Below are 18,959 nucleotides of genomic sequence, written 5' to 3'. Positions count from 1 at the left end.
AGTTATTGAGGCTTTTCTCCCTGTTGTGATCAGAGTAGGCTGTGTATAATTACTATGACTTGAAGTGAATTTCTCCAGTCTGATGAAATACTACATTTGCATTGTTTTTTCTTTTTTTTTTTAAGATGTCAAATAATGACACTAACCTGTAATTAACAAACAAATAGAGTAGCTTTACCTTAATAGTTAATTTCTGTTTAGTTACAGCACTCCTAAGGAAGCTTAAACAGCAGTCCAGGGAAAGTGTTGAAGAAAAGCGACCTCGATTATTAAAAGCCCTGAAAGAGGTAAGTTCAGGACAGTTGTGTTGACAAAAACAGATGGTGATGGAAAGCAGTTGCTGTGTTCTTAGTATGGATGCTCTGGCAAACTGTAAAAAAGTTTTTTTCACTTGCTTTTACAAATCTCTTTTGCTCTTTAATAGCAGTTTGACTTGTGATCCATTTTAAGGTATCAGAGAATTATGTGTATTTTTAAGATAATACTTCCTTCTCAACTTGTAGAAATTCAAATAGAAGAGTTTATGTAAGACAGACCTGCTAGTCGTCTTTGCAATCTAAAAGTTAAAGAATGTAATTTTAATCTGTATTTATTTCATTAGATTTTTAAGGCTTTCTTAAATCTTTTGTTTTGGTGAATAATTTACTGGTTTTGTTTAGTCACCAGTCATGAATGACACTTTCTTTTCTTGCTTAGTAATGAAAGAGATTTTGGGTTTAATTCTCCATGTACATGCAGCAGCCAATTCTTCTTGAGCACAGTGAAACCTTCCTCAGTTTAGGGAAACCAAGAAGAAAAGCTCAGTTTCCTCCATTTCAAACTGCTGCTAGTGTGCAAAAACTGTGGTTATAAAACGCACGTGTTTATTTCAAGTGGTGAAATATGAATGGGTTTGTGGGAAACCAGCTATTTATCTGAAGTTAATTAAACCATACATCTGAAAAGTTGAGCTAAACTGCATCAGTGATACACTCTATGAATATGTGCTACCAATGTTCCTGTGTTTTTCATTGATCCAAGAAAAAAACCACCTGCTGTCTGTCTAGCAGTGAAAAGCTTTCAGTTTTTGTGTAAGAGCAAACAGAAAGCAGACACAGCCTTACTAAAACAGCTCTGCTGTTCCTTATTCCTGCTGGTGCCAGACCTGGCCTAGAGTTGCCTATTTTTCTTCTTGCGTGTAGTGGAAGTATGTGGCTACCTCAATGTATTACCAACATTTGCTAATTTTATTCAAGTCACCCCTTAGTTTGCTTTTGCTTTGCATACAGTTTAAAGGAGTTGGCTGGCATGTGTTTATGGAGGTAGAGGAATTTATATATAATGACTTAAGCATATTTTCAGAAAGCAAATTGAAGTTGGTGTATGTGAATACTTCTAGCCGAACCTTGACTCATTAATTTAAGTCAGAACATATAATTCCATGGGGTTGGATGTGGTCAATCAAAGAAAGCTGAGAGCTCCATAGATCTTTTTTTAAACACATATTTACAAGAAATCTTTTACAATCCACAGCTTAATAGTTGTGTAAATTATTATTTTAAAAAAAATAATTCAAAATGGGTAGTTCAAATGAATTACGTAATTTTATCATTATTGATTCTACTCTAGTTAAAGCTTCAGAAATGTTTAAGTTCAGTATAAATTCAAATACTATCATTAGAGAAAAAGTTTTCTTTCTTTGGCAAAACACAGCTTCTGCCCGTCTTTCGGCAAATTTTACAGTTGTCATTTAGACTAAAAAGCTTGTTAATATATTCTTCTTTTCATCTCAGCTAGGTGACTTCTATCTAGAGCTTCACTGGGATTTTCAAAGTTGGGGTAAGCAATTGCATATTCCTTTCTTGGGGAGATAATATAATCAGTCTTCAGCACACTTGTTCTCTCAAGCTTAAGTTCTCTTCTGGTTTGCATTTTGGAAAGTTCACAATCCTGTTCTCAAGATCTAAGTTATAAAGAAAGGACAGGCAGCTTTTTCACTGAATTATTTTTGCTTATTCATTTTTGGAGCTGAAATCTATTCTGTAATCCAGTGACACAATATGGGGGGGGGAGCAAGCTGTTGTTTAAGAAATTGATTACTAGAAGAGTAAAATATTAAAATGTCTCTATCTGGTTGATTGGTGTCACTATAGAGCAGTGGTTGGAACAATTTAGTTGAGTAACTGGACTTGGGGCATTTAATTTCCTGAATTTCAGCCTGTACTCTGAATAGTGACTGTCAGTTAAGTGCAACTATGTGGTAGGTTCTTCAAACCCTAGCTTCACCTTAATGTTTCTTTTATGTGACTGTATAATGTTTAGTGTTTTCTCAATTTCCACCTCATCTTTAGAAGAAAAACCTAAATAAATTAGCAAAAATGTATTAGCAATGATCAACATGTCTGAATAATGTCAAAATACCTAAGTGATACCTTCTGTTACTGACTGAAATTTAAGTTAGTAATTTTATGTAGTGTCATATAGGCATAGTCTAAGCATTTGCTGCACTATATGCCTCTTCTGCTAATCAGAGGAGGAATGAGCAGCCAGGCTGCCATAAAATGTTGAACAGATATGGAACAAAACCCTCATTTTTCTAGGTGGCCTACTGTGTGCCGCACGTGTAATGTGTGGGCTTTGTCATGGAAGAGTCAGCATAAAAAAGAGAGTAGAGCTAGACATGGAGCAAGCTGAGACATAGCGTAGTGATGAGACTGCAGCCTGGCTTGCAGAGTATGATGGTGGCAGTCAGACACCGCACAGAAAAAGTGATGCCAGAGGTAAAGCCAACTTCTGGGGGGTCCTCTTCTCCAGGAGTCTCACTGTGCCTCTGTTCACGTTATTTAGTTTGTTCTATATATTCTCTTTCTTGAAAGGCAAAAGATGCTCTGGGCAGTACCTCTGTCCTAATTATTGGTCCTCTAGGCTAATTATATTTTACAGGTGGTCTTAATTCTTTGTAGTTCATTTTGAAGAAAGTGTTGAAATGCCTTGGGGTTGAATTGGTTTTATTGCTATAAAGTTAAACGCCCTTTTCAGAATAAGAACAGCTGTAGTCTCATATATCCATTTCGTAATACTGTACTGACTCTCAGTTCCACTGGTGGTTTAATGTTTGCTTGATGTTTTAAGCTTAGAGCATTGGATTTTTTTTTGTTTGTGAGTGTTCTGCTTTAATTGGAGCTAGGCTTTCAGTTGGTATAATGTATCAGTAAACTATCAGATCATAGAATTAAAATTTCAAACAGCTAGAAGACGAGTTACTAGAATTTATAAATGATTTAGCTGTGGCTGAGGACACTTAAAATTACATCCTGATGCTGAAAGTAGTCTGTACAATTACAAATCGGTTTTGCAGTTATTGTCTAGAAATAGCCCTGGTTTTAGTCAGTTGTATTTGTATTGAGGTTATGATGGAAAATGGGTATGCTGTATTTGTATTAAAATACACTGAGATTCAAACTGATGTATAGCTTTAATAGAAATACTTTGCAGAGGAACCTCAATGTCCTAATTACATTCTCTCTCCCTACCTTTAGTGCCTTTACTTTCCCGAATTCTGCCTTCTGATGCATGTAAAATACACAAACAAGGTATAAATATCAGGTAAGTACTGATTTTACAGTGTGTGTTATCTAAGTTGTAAAGACCCGCATGTTAGTGAAAACGCTGGATTCCAGCATGGTCTAAAAGAAATCGCTGAGGAGTCTGCGAATGTTTGTGAAACAGCATTGTGTTTGGACATTGGCGTTTAGAGGCAAGAAGTGATTTGAACTTCAGACTGACTGTTTTTCTCTATTGATCTGAATTTAACTTCAGCTCCTGAGTCACTTAAAATATAAAGGAAAAGCAGTTAAGCTGTATAAGGCTTTATCTACCAGACATGACAATGATTAACTGAAAAATAGGAATTAGATATTTTTAACGCAATTTCAAATAAATGAGCTTTCAGTATTTTGTGGAGAAATGTTGCTGCTCCAGTCCATGTAGTTAAAAAAGTGGTGTAGTTTCTCTTTTTAGAATGCTTCGTGTGACAGATTCACAAACTCAACAGAGTGCTTCCAGGAGTCTTTCCAAGCTCAGCTCTTTAACTGGTTTAGTTTGGGGTTTTGGATTCAAATGTCTTTTCTGTCTTTTTCTTTAGGTTCCAAAGTTTAAAACAAACAAAAAGTCGAGAATATGATTCGGAAGGTTCAATTTGTAGAAAATTTTGTTCTGTTAACGCTGTTAGCAGAGGTGTGTGAACTGACTTTTGAGGTCGAATTTGAGTCTGAGACCATTTTTTCCCTTCTCATGTCTGTGTGCTCTGCTTGTATGAGACTGGGAGTTAGGAGATTGGCACTGAGTAGAAATAGCTACAGATTCTTTCTTGAAATCAGCGGCCAATATATGATAAGTATTAAGCAATCACCCCTTAGAGCTGAAGCCGTTGCTAAATTCAGGTTCTTTAAAGATCTTTGTTAAAGAAGTAAATATTCTGGCAATAACAGATATGAATTGCTAGAGAGATCTTTGTCCTTGGCTCTGTCTTCTAGTTATTCAGGTCAGCAGAAGCATTTCTTTTGTGTTGGTGAGGGGGGAAAAAATAGAAATAGCAACTAAAATAAGTCAAATAAAAAAAAATCACTCTGTTTCTTAGTCCTCGCCATAATTTGGGTCATGTCCTAATATTGTTACTCAGATCAGTGGCGGCTTCTTGTAGAAGAGGGTGCTGATCACATGGAGTAGTTGTATTTCTCAATGTGTAGCACATACTGGCTATATAAGTTCTGTCACTTCCTCATGCTGGCAGTTTTGAAATCAAGTTTTCCGAAGAAAACTTTGCCTTTTCCTATGAAGTTAGCATAAGAATAGTTTGGAATGCATTTATAATGGGAGAGATGTTATAATGTGAAACTTACTAATTGTTAATAGCGATTTTATTTTTTTTTTACTTATTTCTGCACGCAGGCTTCACTTATGAAGTATTCTATGAAAACTTAGGCCTTGGTGTGTTTTGCTGTGATTAAAAAAAAAAGCTTCTGCTTGCAAACTGAACTTACTAGTGTAGTTGAGTGTTTATGGGTCACTTCTTTTAAAGTCTTGGTATATTTTCACAGGCTGGACACAACTCTCATAGACTTTACCGACATGAAGTGCCAACGAGGGGATTTAAGCTTCATTTTTAATGGTGATGCCGCACCCTCTGAATCTTTTGTAGTTTTAGACAATGAACAAAAAGTTTACCAGCGAATACATCATGAGGTAAAGATCTGTGTGAACGTGGGGTGTGAAATACCTCAAGCTTTTACTTCACGTCAGAGGTCTGACTTATTTTATTAATCAAAACGTGCCTCTCAAAAAGGCTCAAACAAGCTCCAAAGAGAGGCAAACCAAATAATTTTTTCTTCAGTTGTTACAACTTAAGCTGTACAGGTGACACAAAATTTTGTTATGAAAACCAGCGCTTTTGAATACAGACTTCTAAGTGAGGAAAAAGCTAGAATGTGTATCTTTTGGAAAAATCTCTTCTCATTCTGAATAGGCAAATATGGTTTAAGTTATGATGCATGCTACTTTTAATCTTTCTGGTGGACTTAATTTAGGTGTCCTCAGGTGGGTTTTCAAACTTGCTTGCCACTGCTTTGCATCCACTTAGTCACTCTGTGGCCAGTTTAGTTGTTAGCAGTGCAAGGCTATGACTCATTGGACCCCTTGTATTTAGTCAAGTTTTTAATTACAGCTTTATCCACCAATCACTTAAGCATGTGGATCTGTGCCTGTGGAAAGGGTGTGGCTGCTGAGCTCTGGATAAATCACACTTTGGATGCTTTATTTGCTTTCATATTTAAGATTAAACTATTTGGTAACCATTTGGTCAGAGCTTCTATAAAATAGTTTAAAAATTCAGGAAATGCTAGTTCTTGGAAAAGTTCCAAAGGAAAAGTTTACTGATTTTATTATTTTTTTTTTAGAAGTAATCATTATTATTAAGTTCTATTCAGTATTTGGGAATTTTTCTTCTAGGAATCTGAGATGGAAACAGAAGAAGAGGTTGACATTTTGATGAGCAGTGATATTTACTCAGCAACATTATCAACCAAATCAATTACCTTCACACGTGCCCAGACGGGATGGCTTTTTCGAGAAGACAAAACAGTAAGCTGAAAGAAAGTTTCACGGACTGCATTACTGGAGACAAAATAGTTCAGACAGCCTTATGATGACATGGTTGGGAAGAAATGCTAAGTAAAAGAATAAAATGTTCAGGATGGAGGAAAAATGTCTTCCCCTACCCCCTACAATTGTCGCTAGTTTGACCACATAGAATATATGTGATGGACTGCCTTCATAAGAAAAAAGTAGCCTGGAAGAAGGATAAGAAACTGTAGCTATTGGGCAGAGGGGAGAACAGATTGTACTGAAAATTACTTTATTGTAGGAGTATATGGTCTCTGCAAATTCATTCCGGGGCGTACAGTAAGGATTCTGTGCGCTCCCGTGTCAGAGAAAGACTGCGGTACAGTCAGTCTGACTGCAGTACCAGTTCTCAGCTGTAAAAAAAATTGAAAGGGCCACCGTCGTAACTTCTTTGAGTAGGAAATTGCTGTCTTGCGACTAGCTCTGAAGGATTTTGTTTTCATCTGGATCTGTTCAGGTAGTGCCATTCATCGCAAGTTTTCATCTGAGTTAGTGTTGCAGAACTTTTTTCCTTTTGAATACCAAATCCATATTCTACATGTGTAAATTATCCTTTAACACAGCTTGCTGTTGAAGGGGATTTTAGTCAGATTTCCCTTGGCCACTCTTAAATTCTTAAGCAATATTTTCTGTCTTCAAGTTTCCATTGATAGGAAGTATCTGGTTCTGATGGAGTTCTTGTGTTTGTGCTGTACATACCTTACTGGGTTTGTCCACTGATAAGTCGTGTGGTTGGCTGTGTAAATTACATTTCAATCCTGAAGTAATCTTACTGCACTGAAGTGCAATTATTTGGATATACAATAATTTAAATGTTTTTATTTTATCTTCTGTGAGTCATTAATGTCCAATTCCTTTTGTGCAGGAAAGAGTAGGAAACTTTTTGGCAGATTTCTACTTGGTTAATGGACTTGTATTAGAATCAAGGAAAAGAAGAGAACATCTCAGTGAGGAGGATATTCTTCGAAATAAAGCTATCATGGAGAGCCTGAGTAAAGGTGGCAACTTAATGGAACAAAATTTTGAGGTATACTTAAGTAATTCTTCACAGTATGTGAATTTTTGCATAGGAGAATAATCTTCCACACCAGTCATTTAGCAAAGTCTATAGATAATGTTTTTACTCTATATTGATTGTCTTAATTTTAAAATAATAAATATGACCTACAAGTATAATCAGGGTGAGATGTTAATGAATTATCCTGATTAGTGCACACATTGAGGATTTTCTGTGATTGTATGGGATATTTCAGTCTTAATTTGTCTCGTAGTAAAAGATGATGGTTTTGTCTGTGGCAAATCACTTTAAGTTCTTTAGACCAGATGTTTATTGTTTAGAATGCCTTTCTGGTTTTCTTTTCAATTGGGTTTTCCTTTAGATTCATTTAAATGGATTAAGCCTGTTATTATCACCATGAAATCAAGAGCTATTCAGAATGAGCCAGACATCGTCTGGGGACACACATACAACCTTTTAAAAATGATTAATTTATTTCTGTATTAGCTTGTGCTTTATTACTTGTCATTCAGACACTTGAATTATCTTATTAACTGGTGTATTAAAACAGCCAGCTTCTATGTAAAATACAGTTTGAGGCCAAATGCCTAAATGGAGACTATGAGAGCTGGAGATGGAAAAGCCCAGTGGAGTATCAGCTACAAACTGGATAAACTATATTGCTGTCCTTGGTAGAATTAAAGTACAGTTATATCTTTTGAATGGCAAAATTCTAAGAGAATGTAAGCAAAGGTAAACAGTTAAGACATGTTTTTCTGAACAGCCTGTCAGACGGCAGTCACTTACTCCGCCATCACCCAATACAATTACATGGGAAGAGTACATATCTGCTGAAAATGGAAAGTAAGTATTTTTGTTTTATTGACATTATCTTCCATAGACACCTTTAGATTATTGGTTTGGTGTTGTGGGGTGGGGTTTTTTTGTGTTCTCTAGTTTGTGGGTGCTTTTTGCTTATCATTTTCTGGGGGCAGGGGAACATTGGGTTTGATGTCTCAGATGTTTAACATTCTTCACTAGGCTGGCTAGGAAGCTGATACCTGTATCCGTAAACAGTATTATTGCATCAACTGGTGATAAAAATATTGGATGGGCATCAACCCGATACCCATGGCTTGACATTTAAACATTCTGAAAATATGCATACTTAAGCTGCCTTTTTTAAGGAAGATTTTCTAGCAAATTCATTGCTGTAATTCATTTATCTTTACTTACGATAGTAATAAATAATCCACTTCACCATGTTTAAAATAAAAGTTTGTGATTTAATGAGGCTCTAGTGGCAGTGGCGGTGTACAAAAATGCACACTTCTGGAATACAAGGACATACAGATCTCCTGCTACTGGTTAGATCTTTGCAAGATACTCTCCTCTAGGTGTGTAACTAGCAAACAGCTATAATTTAAATTAATTTACAGTAGCTTCACTTGTAGAAGATGCAAGCAGTTGAGTTTATTTTCTAGGACTGCATGCTGTCTAGCTGTTGAATGTAGAAGGACCAAAAAACGTATTGAGAGTGTCAATAAAAGTCCTTTCTCCAAAGATATTGGACTAGCCTATAGTCAGATGTTACCAGGGAGTATGATGATACTACAGTACAGGCTTACTAAAAAGGCACATGGATCTGTGTTAGTTTTTTTCGGTTTTCTAACTAATTTAGTTTTTAATGTACTTGAGAGAGCATCAATATTCAAGCAGAATAAATAGGTTATGCTTGAACAGCTATTACTATTGGGACAGACATATGTGTGTAAGATTTTGCTTTGTTTAATAATCTGATTGACTGAAAGGAGTTTAATAGGAAATCTAGGTTTCTAGCTAATACAAAGCAAAAGAGGAAAAGATTTGTTGTCTTATTTGTTACCTGTCTGTTCCTCTCCTATAACAGAATTTTCTGTCCTGTGTTTTCCAGTGTTGCTTTCTATGGATAGTAGAGTAACTTCTCCGGTTACTCTCAGATTGTTTCATATTTTAGGCTGAAAGCAAATTAACCTTTTCCTAGTTCAACTTGATACTTTGTTCACAAACAGACTATTTTAATTAACATCGGAGATCAGCTGTATGTATTTCTGGGTAGTTGTCATGTCTTTCTATAGTGTTTATTAATATAAAGTTTATGAGGAATTATTTGAAGGTTTTTCTCAAGTTGTTTCCTTAACTGTTTTTGTCTTGTCTCCTGGTTTAGCAGAACTCATAGTAATCTAAATTAAGATGGTTCCTGACTAATCTTTACTACGCACAGCTTTTACTTTTGAAGTATTTGCCTTATTGTAGGGATCCTTTACTGACGTTTTCAAACCTGAGTCTGTCTTCCTTTCTTTAAAACCAAGGTTTCACTGAGAGAAAAACTGACTCTGTCTTTCTCCCCTCCCTTACAGAGCTCCTCATCTGGGTCGAGAGCTGGTCTGCAAAGAAAGCAAGAAAACCTTTAAAGCCACGATAGCTATGAGCCAGGAATTTCCCTTAGGAATTGAATCGTAAGTCAAAATTACTGGCTATGAATGTTGTTTACATATAGGAAACGTTTTAATGTGTTTATGAACTGCAAAATTCTTCATATCTTCAGATATGGGAATTTGGCAGTTTAAAATCTGTGAATGAAGTCATGCTGCTAAGCAAGTAAACTGTTACAGTGAGAGACCTGAGTGCTGGTGTGCCTGTTGTTGGACAAGCCCAGCGCTTATCTTACTTGATAAGACCAGAGCTTTGTCCAGGTTTATCATTAACTCGTCACAATACTGATGTGCCTGATTCTACAGAATTCTAAAACATTTTTGCCCGTAGCAAGTTTTAGCACAAAGTTATGTCCTGTAAACCAACACAAAACCATGTCAGGTTCCTTACGTCCATGGAGAAGAGGGTGTGGTACTTTATGCTTCAGTCTCTTGTGTAAAACGAGGACAAGAAACTAGTATCTTGATGTTTGTTTGTACACCTATGGTAATACGATATGGATCACTAAGAACTGAGTGTGAGGATGCTGGTACTGAAGCTTTAAGGAGATAGATACATAAGCATGATGTAATTTTTCAACTCCTTGTTTATCACCTTGCTCTTTGGGTCATGCTTTTCTAGAGGGAAAGCTTGTGAAACAAGAACTTGTAATGAAATCTGTTTTGCTTTTCAGATTGTTGAATGTTTTAGAAGTAATTGCACCCTTCAAGCACTTTAACAAACTTAGAGAATTTGTTCAAATGAAGCTTCCACCAGGCTTTCCTGTAAAATTAGGTAAGATGACTACAACGACTCCTGTGGCTTTGTATTTCCAAAATGTGTGTACTTACTCATGCAGTATGTTCAAAACTTCTGCTGAATTTTGGAAAAGAACTCTCTTACTTAAGAGTGTGTTGCTGTAGATTCCAGAAGAATGTAGTTAAGTTAGTGGAAATAATGTGAGGTAGGAAATCTGCAGCAAAAGGTGAATATAGTCCTAGTCAGGAAGAGAGCTCTGTAATTCACATTTTCCTAATGCTAGGGTCTTGCTCTAAGAGTAATGTAGATATGCTCAATTATGCTTGCATTAAAGGATGATCTCAGTCATGAGTTAAGTATTTTGTAGCATTTTCGTATTTATTTTTCCTCAAGGATTACTGGTGATATATTTTTCACTTACAAATAAATAGGAAACTATTACACTTCTAAGAAATGGAAATGTGTAAAGCAATTTATTCGTGGTATAGGTTATTACAGCATAAACCGCCAAAAAGTAGTAGTACCTTTTCTAAGTGTTACCAGATTTCTTGCATACTGGTAAACTGTTTACGCTAGACAATTCTGACTGGACTATATTCTACCTCCTATGACATTTGCACAGCTCTGTTTATTGAGGGTTGAATTTCTGCGTAGCTCATTCAGTTAGTTCATGGGCAAGCCAGTTTTATTGAGGATAACTCTTAAGTGTTCAACCTCAATTCAAATTGGAAAAGGGTTATATTTTAAAGCAAACATTAAAAAGGTTCGTCTTTTCATGTCGATTTGCTCAACTAAAGCCTATGTGTAGCAAGGTTATTTTGTCTTGTGCCATCTTCAGGCCAGTGTCCTCTATTTTAATAGATCAAGCTGTATGTTCACAGCACCTTGGTTTTGATGTTGTCAGTCTGCGTCAAGAAAGGAAAACCACTGAATTAATCATACTAACAGTTTTTTGAACGGTGTATTGAGTTTGGTATTGTTTCCGTGCTCAGGATATCTGAATATATTCTGAAATAACCTCCTTTAAGAGCTTTGAATTGCCGTTGTATAGAATACTAAAGAAGCTTCCACATCTTTAGCAAGCCTGGAGTTACAAATCTTTAAGTAGCAGTTGGTAATTATTGGTAAGCCTGTATTTCTTTGCTCTTCATTGTACCGTTTTGCTTCCTATCTAGATATTCCTGTATTTCCCACCATCACAGCCACTGTGACTTTTCAGGAGTTCCGTTACGATGAATTTGATGAATCCATCTTCACTATTCCTGATGACTACAAGGAGGACCCCAGCCGTTTTCCTGATCTCTAACTAAACTGGAAGGTTAATGGTGAATAACAATACCAGCGTACCGCAGTGAGAGCAAATGGATGCAAATAGCTTACAGATATAGAAAAGTGGGTCATAAAGGAAGGGATAAACTTAATAATCCAGAAGAAAAGGGAACATGCATCAAATGACTGGTGTACTGATACTCACTATAATGGGCATCTAATCTAGTTCCTGATTTACAGCAAGTCTCCTGACGCGTCGTTCACACTTTTATACATCCAGTACTGCAAGCGTGGTAGTCTGACACCTCGATGACACTGAGAATACGTAACAGCTGTGAGGACTATCATTCGTTTTTAAATTTTTTTACATTTCTTGGTGATACAAAAAGCACTCTTGGACCATTAGCGTCAAAGTTGAAATGTCTTAGCTGGATATTAGCCCTATAAAACATCCCACAGTACTTCAGATGACCATATTATATTCTTTCAAGCTTTGTTTTCATGAATTGTAAACTATGTATCATTATGTATAGTTCAGTAATTTGAATGTTAGTTGAACGTATATTAGAAGGAATGCATTTTCTGTAGACGAATGAACCAAATGGTAACCATTAAACACTTGCATTTTCATACTGCAGTACACTTCAGAAATAGCATTTGCTCTGCAGGGAATAAGGTACCTCTTCTAGCACCTTAGTGCAATCCATTGTGGTGCTACCCATGTCTCTGAATCCTTCATTTCTGCACTGAGCTGCTTGTTAATCTTCCTTTTGTTGGCTCTGTGCTTAACTTCTCTTCATCACACTGGCTTGGAAGTCCCTGCTGCGTCCATGATGCTGCGTTGGCAAGCATGCTCGGAGGTTCATGAGCTAAAATTACTACTTTTCTTTTTTCACACTCACTTAGGAGACTTGCTCCGTAATGGTTGAACATCAGTGGGGTTATCTTGTATTTGTATTCAGCAGCCACTCGGAAACATGGGATGCATATAAAGAGTTAGTAGAACAATAAGCTCAAGCATAAATCTTCATATAAGAAAAAGTTTCTCTTGAAGTTAGTTTAATTGTAGTGCACATTGAATAGGGCTCACATTGGAAGATTTTATTTGCAAATGCTTAGGATTGTTTCCGGATTAATTTCCTTCCTTTTAATATCTCGAATAGGTAGGCATTTCAGTACTCTGGCTTCGTGAGCTTATTCTCATTCCAAGTGGTTCCAGTCTCCTAATTTGACAATAATCCAGCTTTTTGGTTTGTTAGAAAGAATTTGTGCAAAGGCTAATGGTGCTATTTGTTTGTATTAAGAAATTTAGATTAAAGTGCTGTGGTGTAATTGTACAAAAATGTAAATATTTTCAAAATTATATTCTTTGTGCACTGTAGTTAAAACTTTTTCTGGAAATCAATAGAGTTAAGTATCAAACTTTATAATAAAGAGTACCATCAATGCTTAGTAAAGGTAACCAACCTAACTAACCGTGCAGGTGATAAACAGAGACGGCCTATCACAAGGCAATAAAAGCTGACTTGTCAGGCACATCGACAGAACGTGGAAATACATGTCTGAAGCAGACGTTCTTTAAAAAATTCTGGAATCCGTCTGTATAAAACCCAAAGAGGCTGCTCTAGAGAAGTACAGAATCCACTCCATCAGTGGAGTCCTAGTGAATCACTATCGGCAAAGTACAGATAAACTGAAAATCAGAAGTTGAGGTTGATCCTCTTCCAGCATCACTATAAACCTGCAAGTTTGACAGGTGAGTAACGTTTACTTTGCAGGCTGTGATCGATACACTGGAGTTATTAATTCAAAATCAAATTGAAAATAAAACTATAGGGGGGGGAAAAAGCAATGGGAAATGTAGAATTGTAACTACTTCTGAAGTACTGTATCAGTAGCAGATGTTGAACATTCGGTAGGAATGATAGAACTTGTTCTTCCAAGTCATTATGAATTCCTAGTGTTTTACGTCTGTGGTATAAATTGACACCCACCTCGTGCTCCTCCTTAGACACAGCTGCTATCCTTACCGTGAGAGACCAGGCTTGAATGTATGTAGAGACTGAATTATCCTGTCGGTGCTGGAGGTCAGGATTAAACGTCAGTGGGGCCAAATACAGGTTTCTCCTGTCGCCCTCTTTCACAGGTGCCCGTTGCAGGGTAGAATGTTTTGTGTAGTGCTGCTGGATCGGGTCTTGTGCCGGGGCTGAAACTGAAGTGGGTGCAGGTGCCGTACAGGAGTGCCGAGTTGCTTGGAAGTGTCAGCAAATGCAGAACTTTTCTCCCTACGGTGAATGTTAGAAGTCAGTTTTTTCGGTGTTCCAGGGAAAGAACCATGTGTTTCATATAACTCTGCAGTTTTGGTTATTCTAAATTACATCACAGAGCTTGCTGATGTAGGAAGGCGAACATGTAGCTGGAGCTACATGGTTTAGGCAATACAGCAACTGCAATGGACTGGATTCTAGACTTAAAAATCTTTAAGAACAAAGCTTTTTATGTAGCCTCACGTGAAAACATGTATATCTCCATCTGCCTACAGAACAGCCCATGTCGTCTTCTGGTGGCAAATGAGGTGTCTGACTCAAAGCCTGCTGCAGTTTGTGGAAATGTTGTCTGTGATTTCCATGGACTCCGGCTGCAGATTTTGTGGGTTTTTTTAACCTTCATGATTACGCAACTACTAACTTTGATATGTTTTAAGATTTGCAGAAACTTTTTATAGTGGGTTGCTATTGTAAGGCTTGCTCTAATTGGGAGTGTCAGCAGAGAAGAGTGGACACAGGTTTGGTTGACTGTATCTTTTTACATTATTATGGTGAACATACCCTGCTCCTTCTTTCCTTCTTACTGTGGAGCTGAATGACCTGACTCCAGCCAGGTTGTCCTCTCCAGTTCAGTGACTGTGTTCAGACTCCTCTGACAGCCTCATGAAGTAAGACTCGGGGAACTGTCTCTCGGTACATTTCCTTCCAACTTTGGGTGATGTGTTTTCTGTCTGAAACATTCCTAGTGATGAGTTTTGAAACTTAAAACATGGGGACACTTGGGGCATGGTTTCCTGACAGATACGCTGCAGAAATCCTCATTAGCGAGCATGATGTTAGGCTGAGCCTACCTTAGGGACTTGCGTCTTGGCACAACTTTAACAGTCCACAGGCGTGAAGAGATGTGATCCTGGCAGCGTAGCTGTGCTGGTGCAGTTCTTTAGTGCTGACACTGTCCACACTGAGAGAAATGTTTTATCCACTATCGTTTGTTTTGCTTGCAAGGGGTTTTGTGCTGTACTGACAGCGAGAGCGTGTTTGTCGGTGTGGATGTGTCTGCACCGAAGCTTGGCCAGCGCTGTGGATGGGTGAAGTGTTTCTAGTATAGAGGGAGCCTTAGTCCGCAGCTGTGCTGTGGGCACCGGTGTCCTTACCACTTGCGATCTCCTGTTCGGATATCTTTTGGAAATTTGTTTTTTCTAGCAGGATTGATCTAGCAGAACTTCATTTTTGGTTTTCCCCTTGTCTTTTCCTTAAGACCATGTTGGGTGTTAAGGGAAGGTTTGGTCCCCTGTAGAGTGAATACATATCCACAGTGGTTTTACAGAGGTTGTCCCATCACCGCTGCGCAGCAAGAAACACGTCAGCTTTAACTTGTTAATTTGACTGGTGCACGTGTAGGGAGTTCCACTGCAACAAGATACCCTGGAATGTAAGAATACTAAAGAACTAAAACCGCCTTTCTGGATGCAGCAGCCGGGGTGTGCAGTATCACCCATGGTTAAGACAAGCGGGATGAACAAGGGGGTTGCACAGGTTGGGTAAGAATCACTGTACTAAGATGGGCATTGGCACCCTGCTGCTCTTTGAGGTGAAGCTGACAACGGTGCGAGCGACACGCGTGGAGGAGGAAACCTCAGTACCAGGGCTGTGGGAGAGATGCCTCAGTTCAGAGCTTGGGGCGTTGGTTCTTTCTGATCTCACCACTTGCTTTTTTATTTTCTGATGGCTGTGAGAGGTTTTTTTATGAATAAGTATTAAAAGACAGCCATTAATTTTGGTAAACTGAAATAAGAAATTGTTGCAAAAGAATTCCTGGGGTTGTTTCTTAACCAAACTGTCTTACTGGTCTTCCAAAATATTGCTTTAATTTGTGGCAAAGGGAATGCGTTTTTTTTTCCTTTCAAGGAGCTGCTGTTGTAGTCACTGTACTCACTTTACTGCAATTCTTGATTTATGTATTGAAATGATTTGTTACAAAAAACTCTGGATATATTTGTGCTGGAAACCCACCTTGTTAAGTTGATATTCAAAGCAACTGTTTTTTTAAACGTATTTGTTCTTGATTTGTAATTCATGCAAGGATGACTGCATTACTTAATCTGTATTAACAAATTTCCTGTAATGCTGCAGTTTCACATTTATTTTCCTTACAATTTGTAATTATCATGGAAACAATGTCACTTCTTTGCATTTTACTAGTTGTCTCGTCCATGTTTTTAACTTACCTTCACTAATAGTAATTTTTGGTTGTATCATTTGTTAGAATAAAGACCAAAATATGCTGTTTGTTTGATTCTGAAACTGTTCAATGTGAAAATCAAGTTTTAGCTCTCCTGTCACAGTACTTTTCAGGATATTTATACACTGTGGACATGCAGCTCTGAGCAGGGATTCGATCTGAGGGGACAAGCTCACGCTGCCACGTTCTGCAAGGGCATTTTATTGGTCTTTTTTTAAATAAAATCCTGCATTTTCATTGGAGACTGTTCTTTACCCTCTGTAAAGCTCCGAATGTTATTAGACTGTCTAGTACACAGTGGAGTAGCAGTGGTGGAAGGACAGGGGCAGTAGCTCTGGCATTTACCTAGAGCGAGGGCGGCAGCAGTTTAGGAGTAGTTACTTGGGAGGGAGGGAGGGAGGGAGACCTTTCAAGCTTGCTGACCTGTGTTCAGTGATTACAAGCATCTTATCTCGGAAATCCTGAAATGCATTCATTTAAATAACAAGATATGACAACTGGTCATAACAGCAATCTCTCAGAAGAACTGGGGGTGACTTGGAGAGCAAAACCTGGAACTTCAAGTTTCACTTTGCCTTGTGGAAGGTTTTTTGGGTTTTTTTTTTTACTTAGAAATTGCTCTTCCCTCCTGCAAGCATCAAAAGTTGAGCTTGCAGAGCAGAGATCAGGACATCCCTCTAGAGTTAACGATTTGGTAACTTTTAAAATCTCAAATTTGTAAAGGGTAAGGAGAACTCGTGGTTGGAGTTACAGAAAGTGCTTGAAACATTACCAGTTAGAAACAAAAGATTTTGGTAAACTGTGCAGTTGGAGCCTTTATGTTGCTACCACACACCATTAAGTAGTGTGGGTAGCTACAAGCCTGGCCTTGGCTGTGATGAAGTACTTTTAAAGGGTGCTAGGGTCTTTCCAGATTGATGCCTGGGAAGGTACAACTGAGCAAGACACTTTTCTTTTGCATACGGTAAGTCAGTCACCTGTGTATGACGGCCCAACGACTGAAACAGAAGTCTGCAGCGTCAACAGCAGAACATAACTTTTTCCATCCGATTGTGCTCCTTTGTTCTCATGAAACCTGTCGTATACCTTCATTCCAAATGAAATACTGCAGCATGAGCTGTGTGCTGATGGGTACCTGAGAAGTTGGAACAAAATCACTATCGGCATTTTTAGTTTCATTTTAGAGGAAAAGAGGTCTCGTTCCTCAAGGTCACCCGCTTTTGGCCACCTTGATGCTGATGTGCAAATGGAACAGCTGGCATGAAAGCTGAAATCTGACAACAGCAAACATAAGGCTGATGCATTACAGGCAAAAATGAATCCTATTTGAATTTAAAATGTTTTGGGTTTGAAGAACTCTGGTAGCAGAAACAGTAACTACTGAAACATCTAATACAGCACAGGCTTTCATAACTGCAACCCACAAAAGAGTATTATGCAGCTGTGGTTCCTAGCTGGCATGTTCCAACAACTTCAGGTTTGGTCTAAAAATAGTTGCCCCTCTTTGGTTGGGGAGAAACACAACCACATCCCCTTGCTCTTCAGCTCACAATTAGCCAGTTTTAGTTACTCTGCATCCTCTCTCTGTGACCCAGCTGACCAGTACTAATGGGTGCTGCCTCCACAGCCAACCGGTGCTGCCTGGTTCACTACAATTTAAAGTGGAAAAACTCCTGCAAGTTACCACTGTCAGTGAAATCCACCTGTGTGAATGCCAGAGGGCAGGAGCAGCTGCTCCTACATCAGGATTAAACTTCTTCAGTAACGCAGAGATGGTACATGACTTTTGGACAGCCTCAGCTCCAGAGGCAGGCGAGGCTATGCTCCCTAATAATTAGCAATCCAACTTCTAATTACTAAAATGAAGCTGTTCTTCCAGCTCAGTGCTCTAACTGCAACATGGCGTGTCTTGACGTGGGAGAGGAAGCTGTCATACAGGTTCAAGCGATGCAGGAGGGCAGTGGCTCATATGAGGAGGTACAGGCGGTTCCCTGAGCTCTGCGGGCTCAGCCACTATGTGCTCCGGCCCTGAAGGGCAACAAACCAAGACGAGGCAAGGTTGTGCGTGCACAATTAGCAAATGTGGTCTAACACCACACCCCTCTTTCTCCAGTGTGTATTTGGGCTTGGGCAGCCGGAGGTACACAGTCAGTACACAACACACACTTGGTTTGTTAGTAAAATCAACTAGAAACAACAGAACTTAGTTACAGATAGCCCTGGATCCACCATCTTGAGCTCAATGCCCCGACTCAGTCCTTCATCTGGGTCCTTCATTACAGCATGCGAATGACTTTCACAACAAGCCTAAGGATCAAGGAGGTTTTACTTTATTACTATAAATCAGTTTACGTTCTTGTACTTCACATACAGATATCTTGGCAAGAAAAAAGGCACATCTATGAAGACGTGGTGCGCCTTGTCCGTGTCTATTTTCGTTTTATTACAAGAACTATCACTCACTCTCCACTAGAAGTAAAAGCCTAAACTGGCTGTATGACAAGTATCTCTCTGTATTGACAAAATACTCAAAACAGTTGGCAAAAATTCACATTTCTACAAATTCTGCATATCTAAATGGCAAGTTCCACCTTGCCTGGGGCAGGACAGTTTAAAAAGGTGGTTTGACTCATCAGATTCAATAAGTTCAAGCACGACTTACAGCTTTGTTCCAAAAGTTACCAGCTTAAACCACTAAGTTTTTAGTTGACATTAGCAGCTCCTTCATACGCACAAAGCACTCGCTGCTTCCTGTTCCTGCTAGTCTTCCACTGCCATCCTGAAGGTGAGGTGAATGTTCATATTTCAATGA

General features: G+C 38.3%; 1 protein-coding gene across 1 annotated transcript in view; it reads left to right on the top strand.

The window, feature by feature from the left end:
* The window catches only part of ANKRD13C (ankyrin repeat domain 13C), a 28,501-nt gene extending 12,309 nt beyond the window's left edge, over positions 1–16,192 (top strand). The window contains exons 4-13 of the mRNA XM_059822005.1: positions 202–287; positions 1,773–1,818; positions 3,519–3,585; positions 5,079–5,223; positions 5,986–6,117; positions 7,025–7,186; positions 7,941–8,020; positions 9,556–9,654; positions 10,305–10,405; positions 11,545–16,192. Coding sequence (XP_059677988.1) covers positions 202–287; positions 1,773–1,818; positions 3,519–3,585; positions 5,079–5,223; positions 5,986–6,117; positions 7,025–7,186; positions 7,941–8,020; positions 9,556–9,654; positions 10,305–10,405; positions 11,545–11,675 — 1,049 coding nt within the window. The 3' untranslated portion in view covers positions 11,676–16,192. The remainder of the gene's footprint in view (positions 1–201; positions 288–1,772; positions 1,819–3,518; positions 3,586–5,078; positions 5,224–5,985; positions 6,118–7,024; positions 7,187–7,940; positions 8,021–9,555; positions 9,655–10,304; positions 10,406–11,544) is intronic.
* The last annotated feature ends 2,767 nt before the right edge of the window (positions 16,193–18,959 follow it).

The sequence above is a fragment of the Gavia stellata genome, chromosome 10, assembly GCF_030936135.1.
Source record: "Gavia stellata isolate bGavSte3 chromosome 10, bGavSte3.hap2, whole genome shotgun sequence".
NCBI classification, from domain to species: Eukaryota; Metazoa; Chordata; class Aves; order Gaviiformes; family Gaviidae; genus Gavia; species Gavia stellata.
This window is presented reverse-complemented; position numbering and strand designations above follow the sequence as displayed.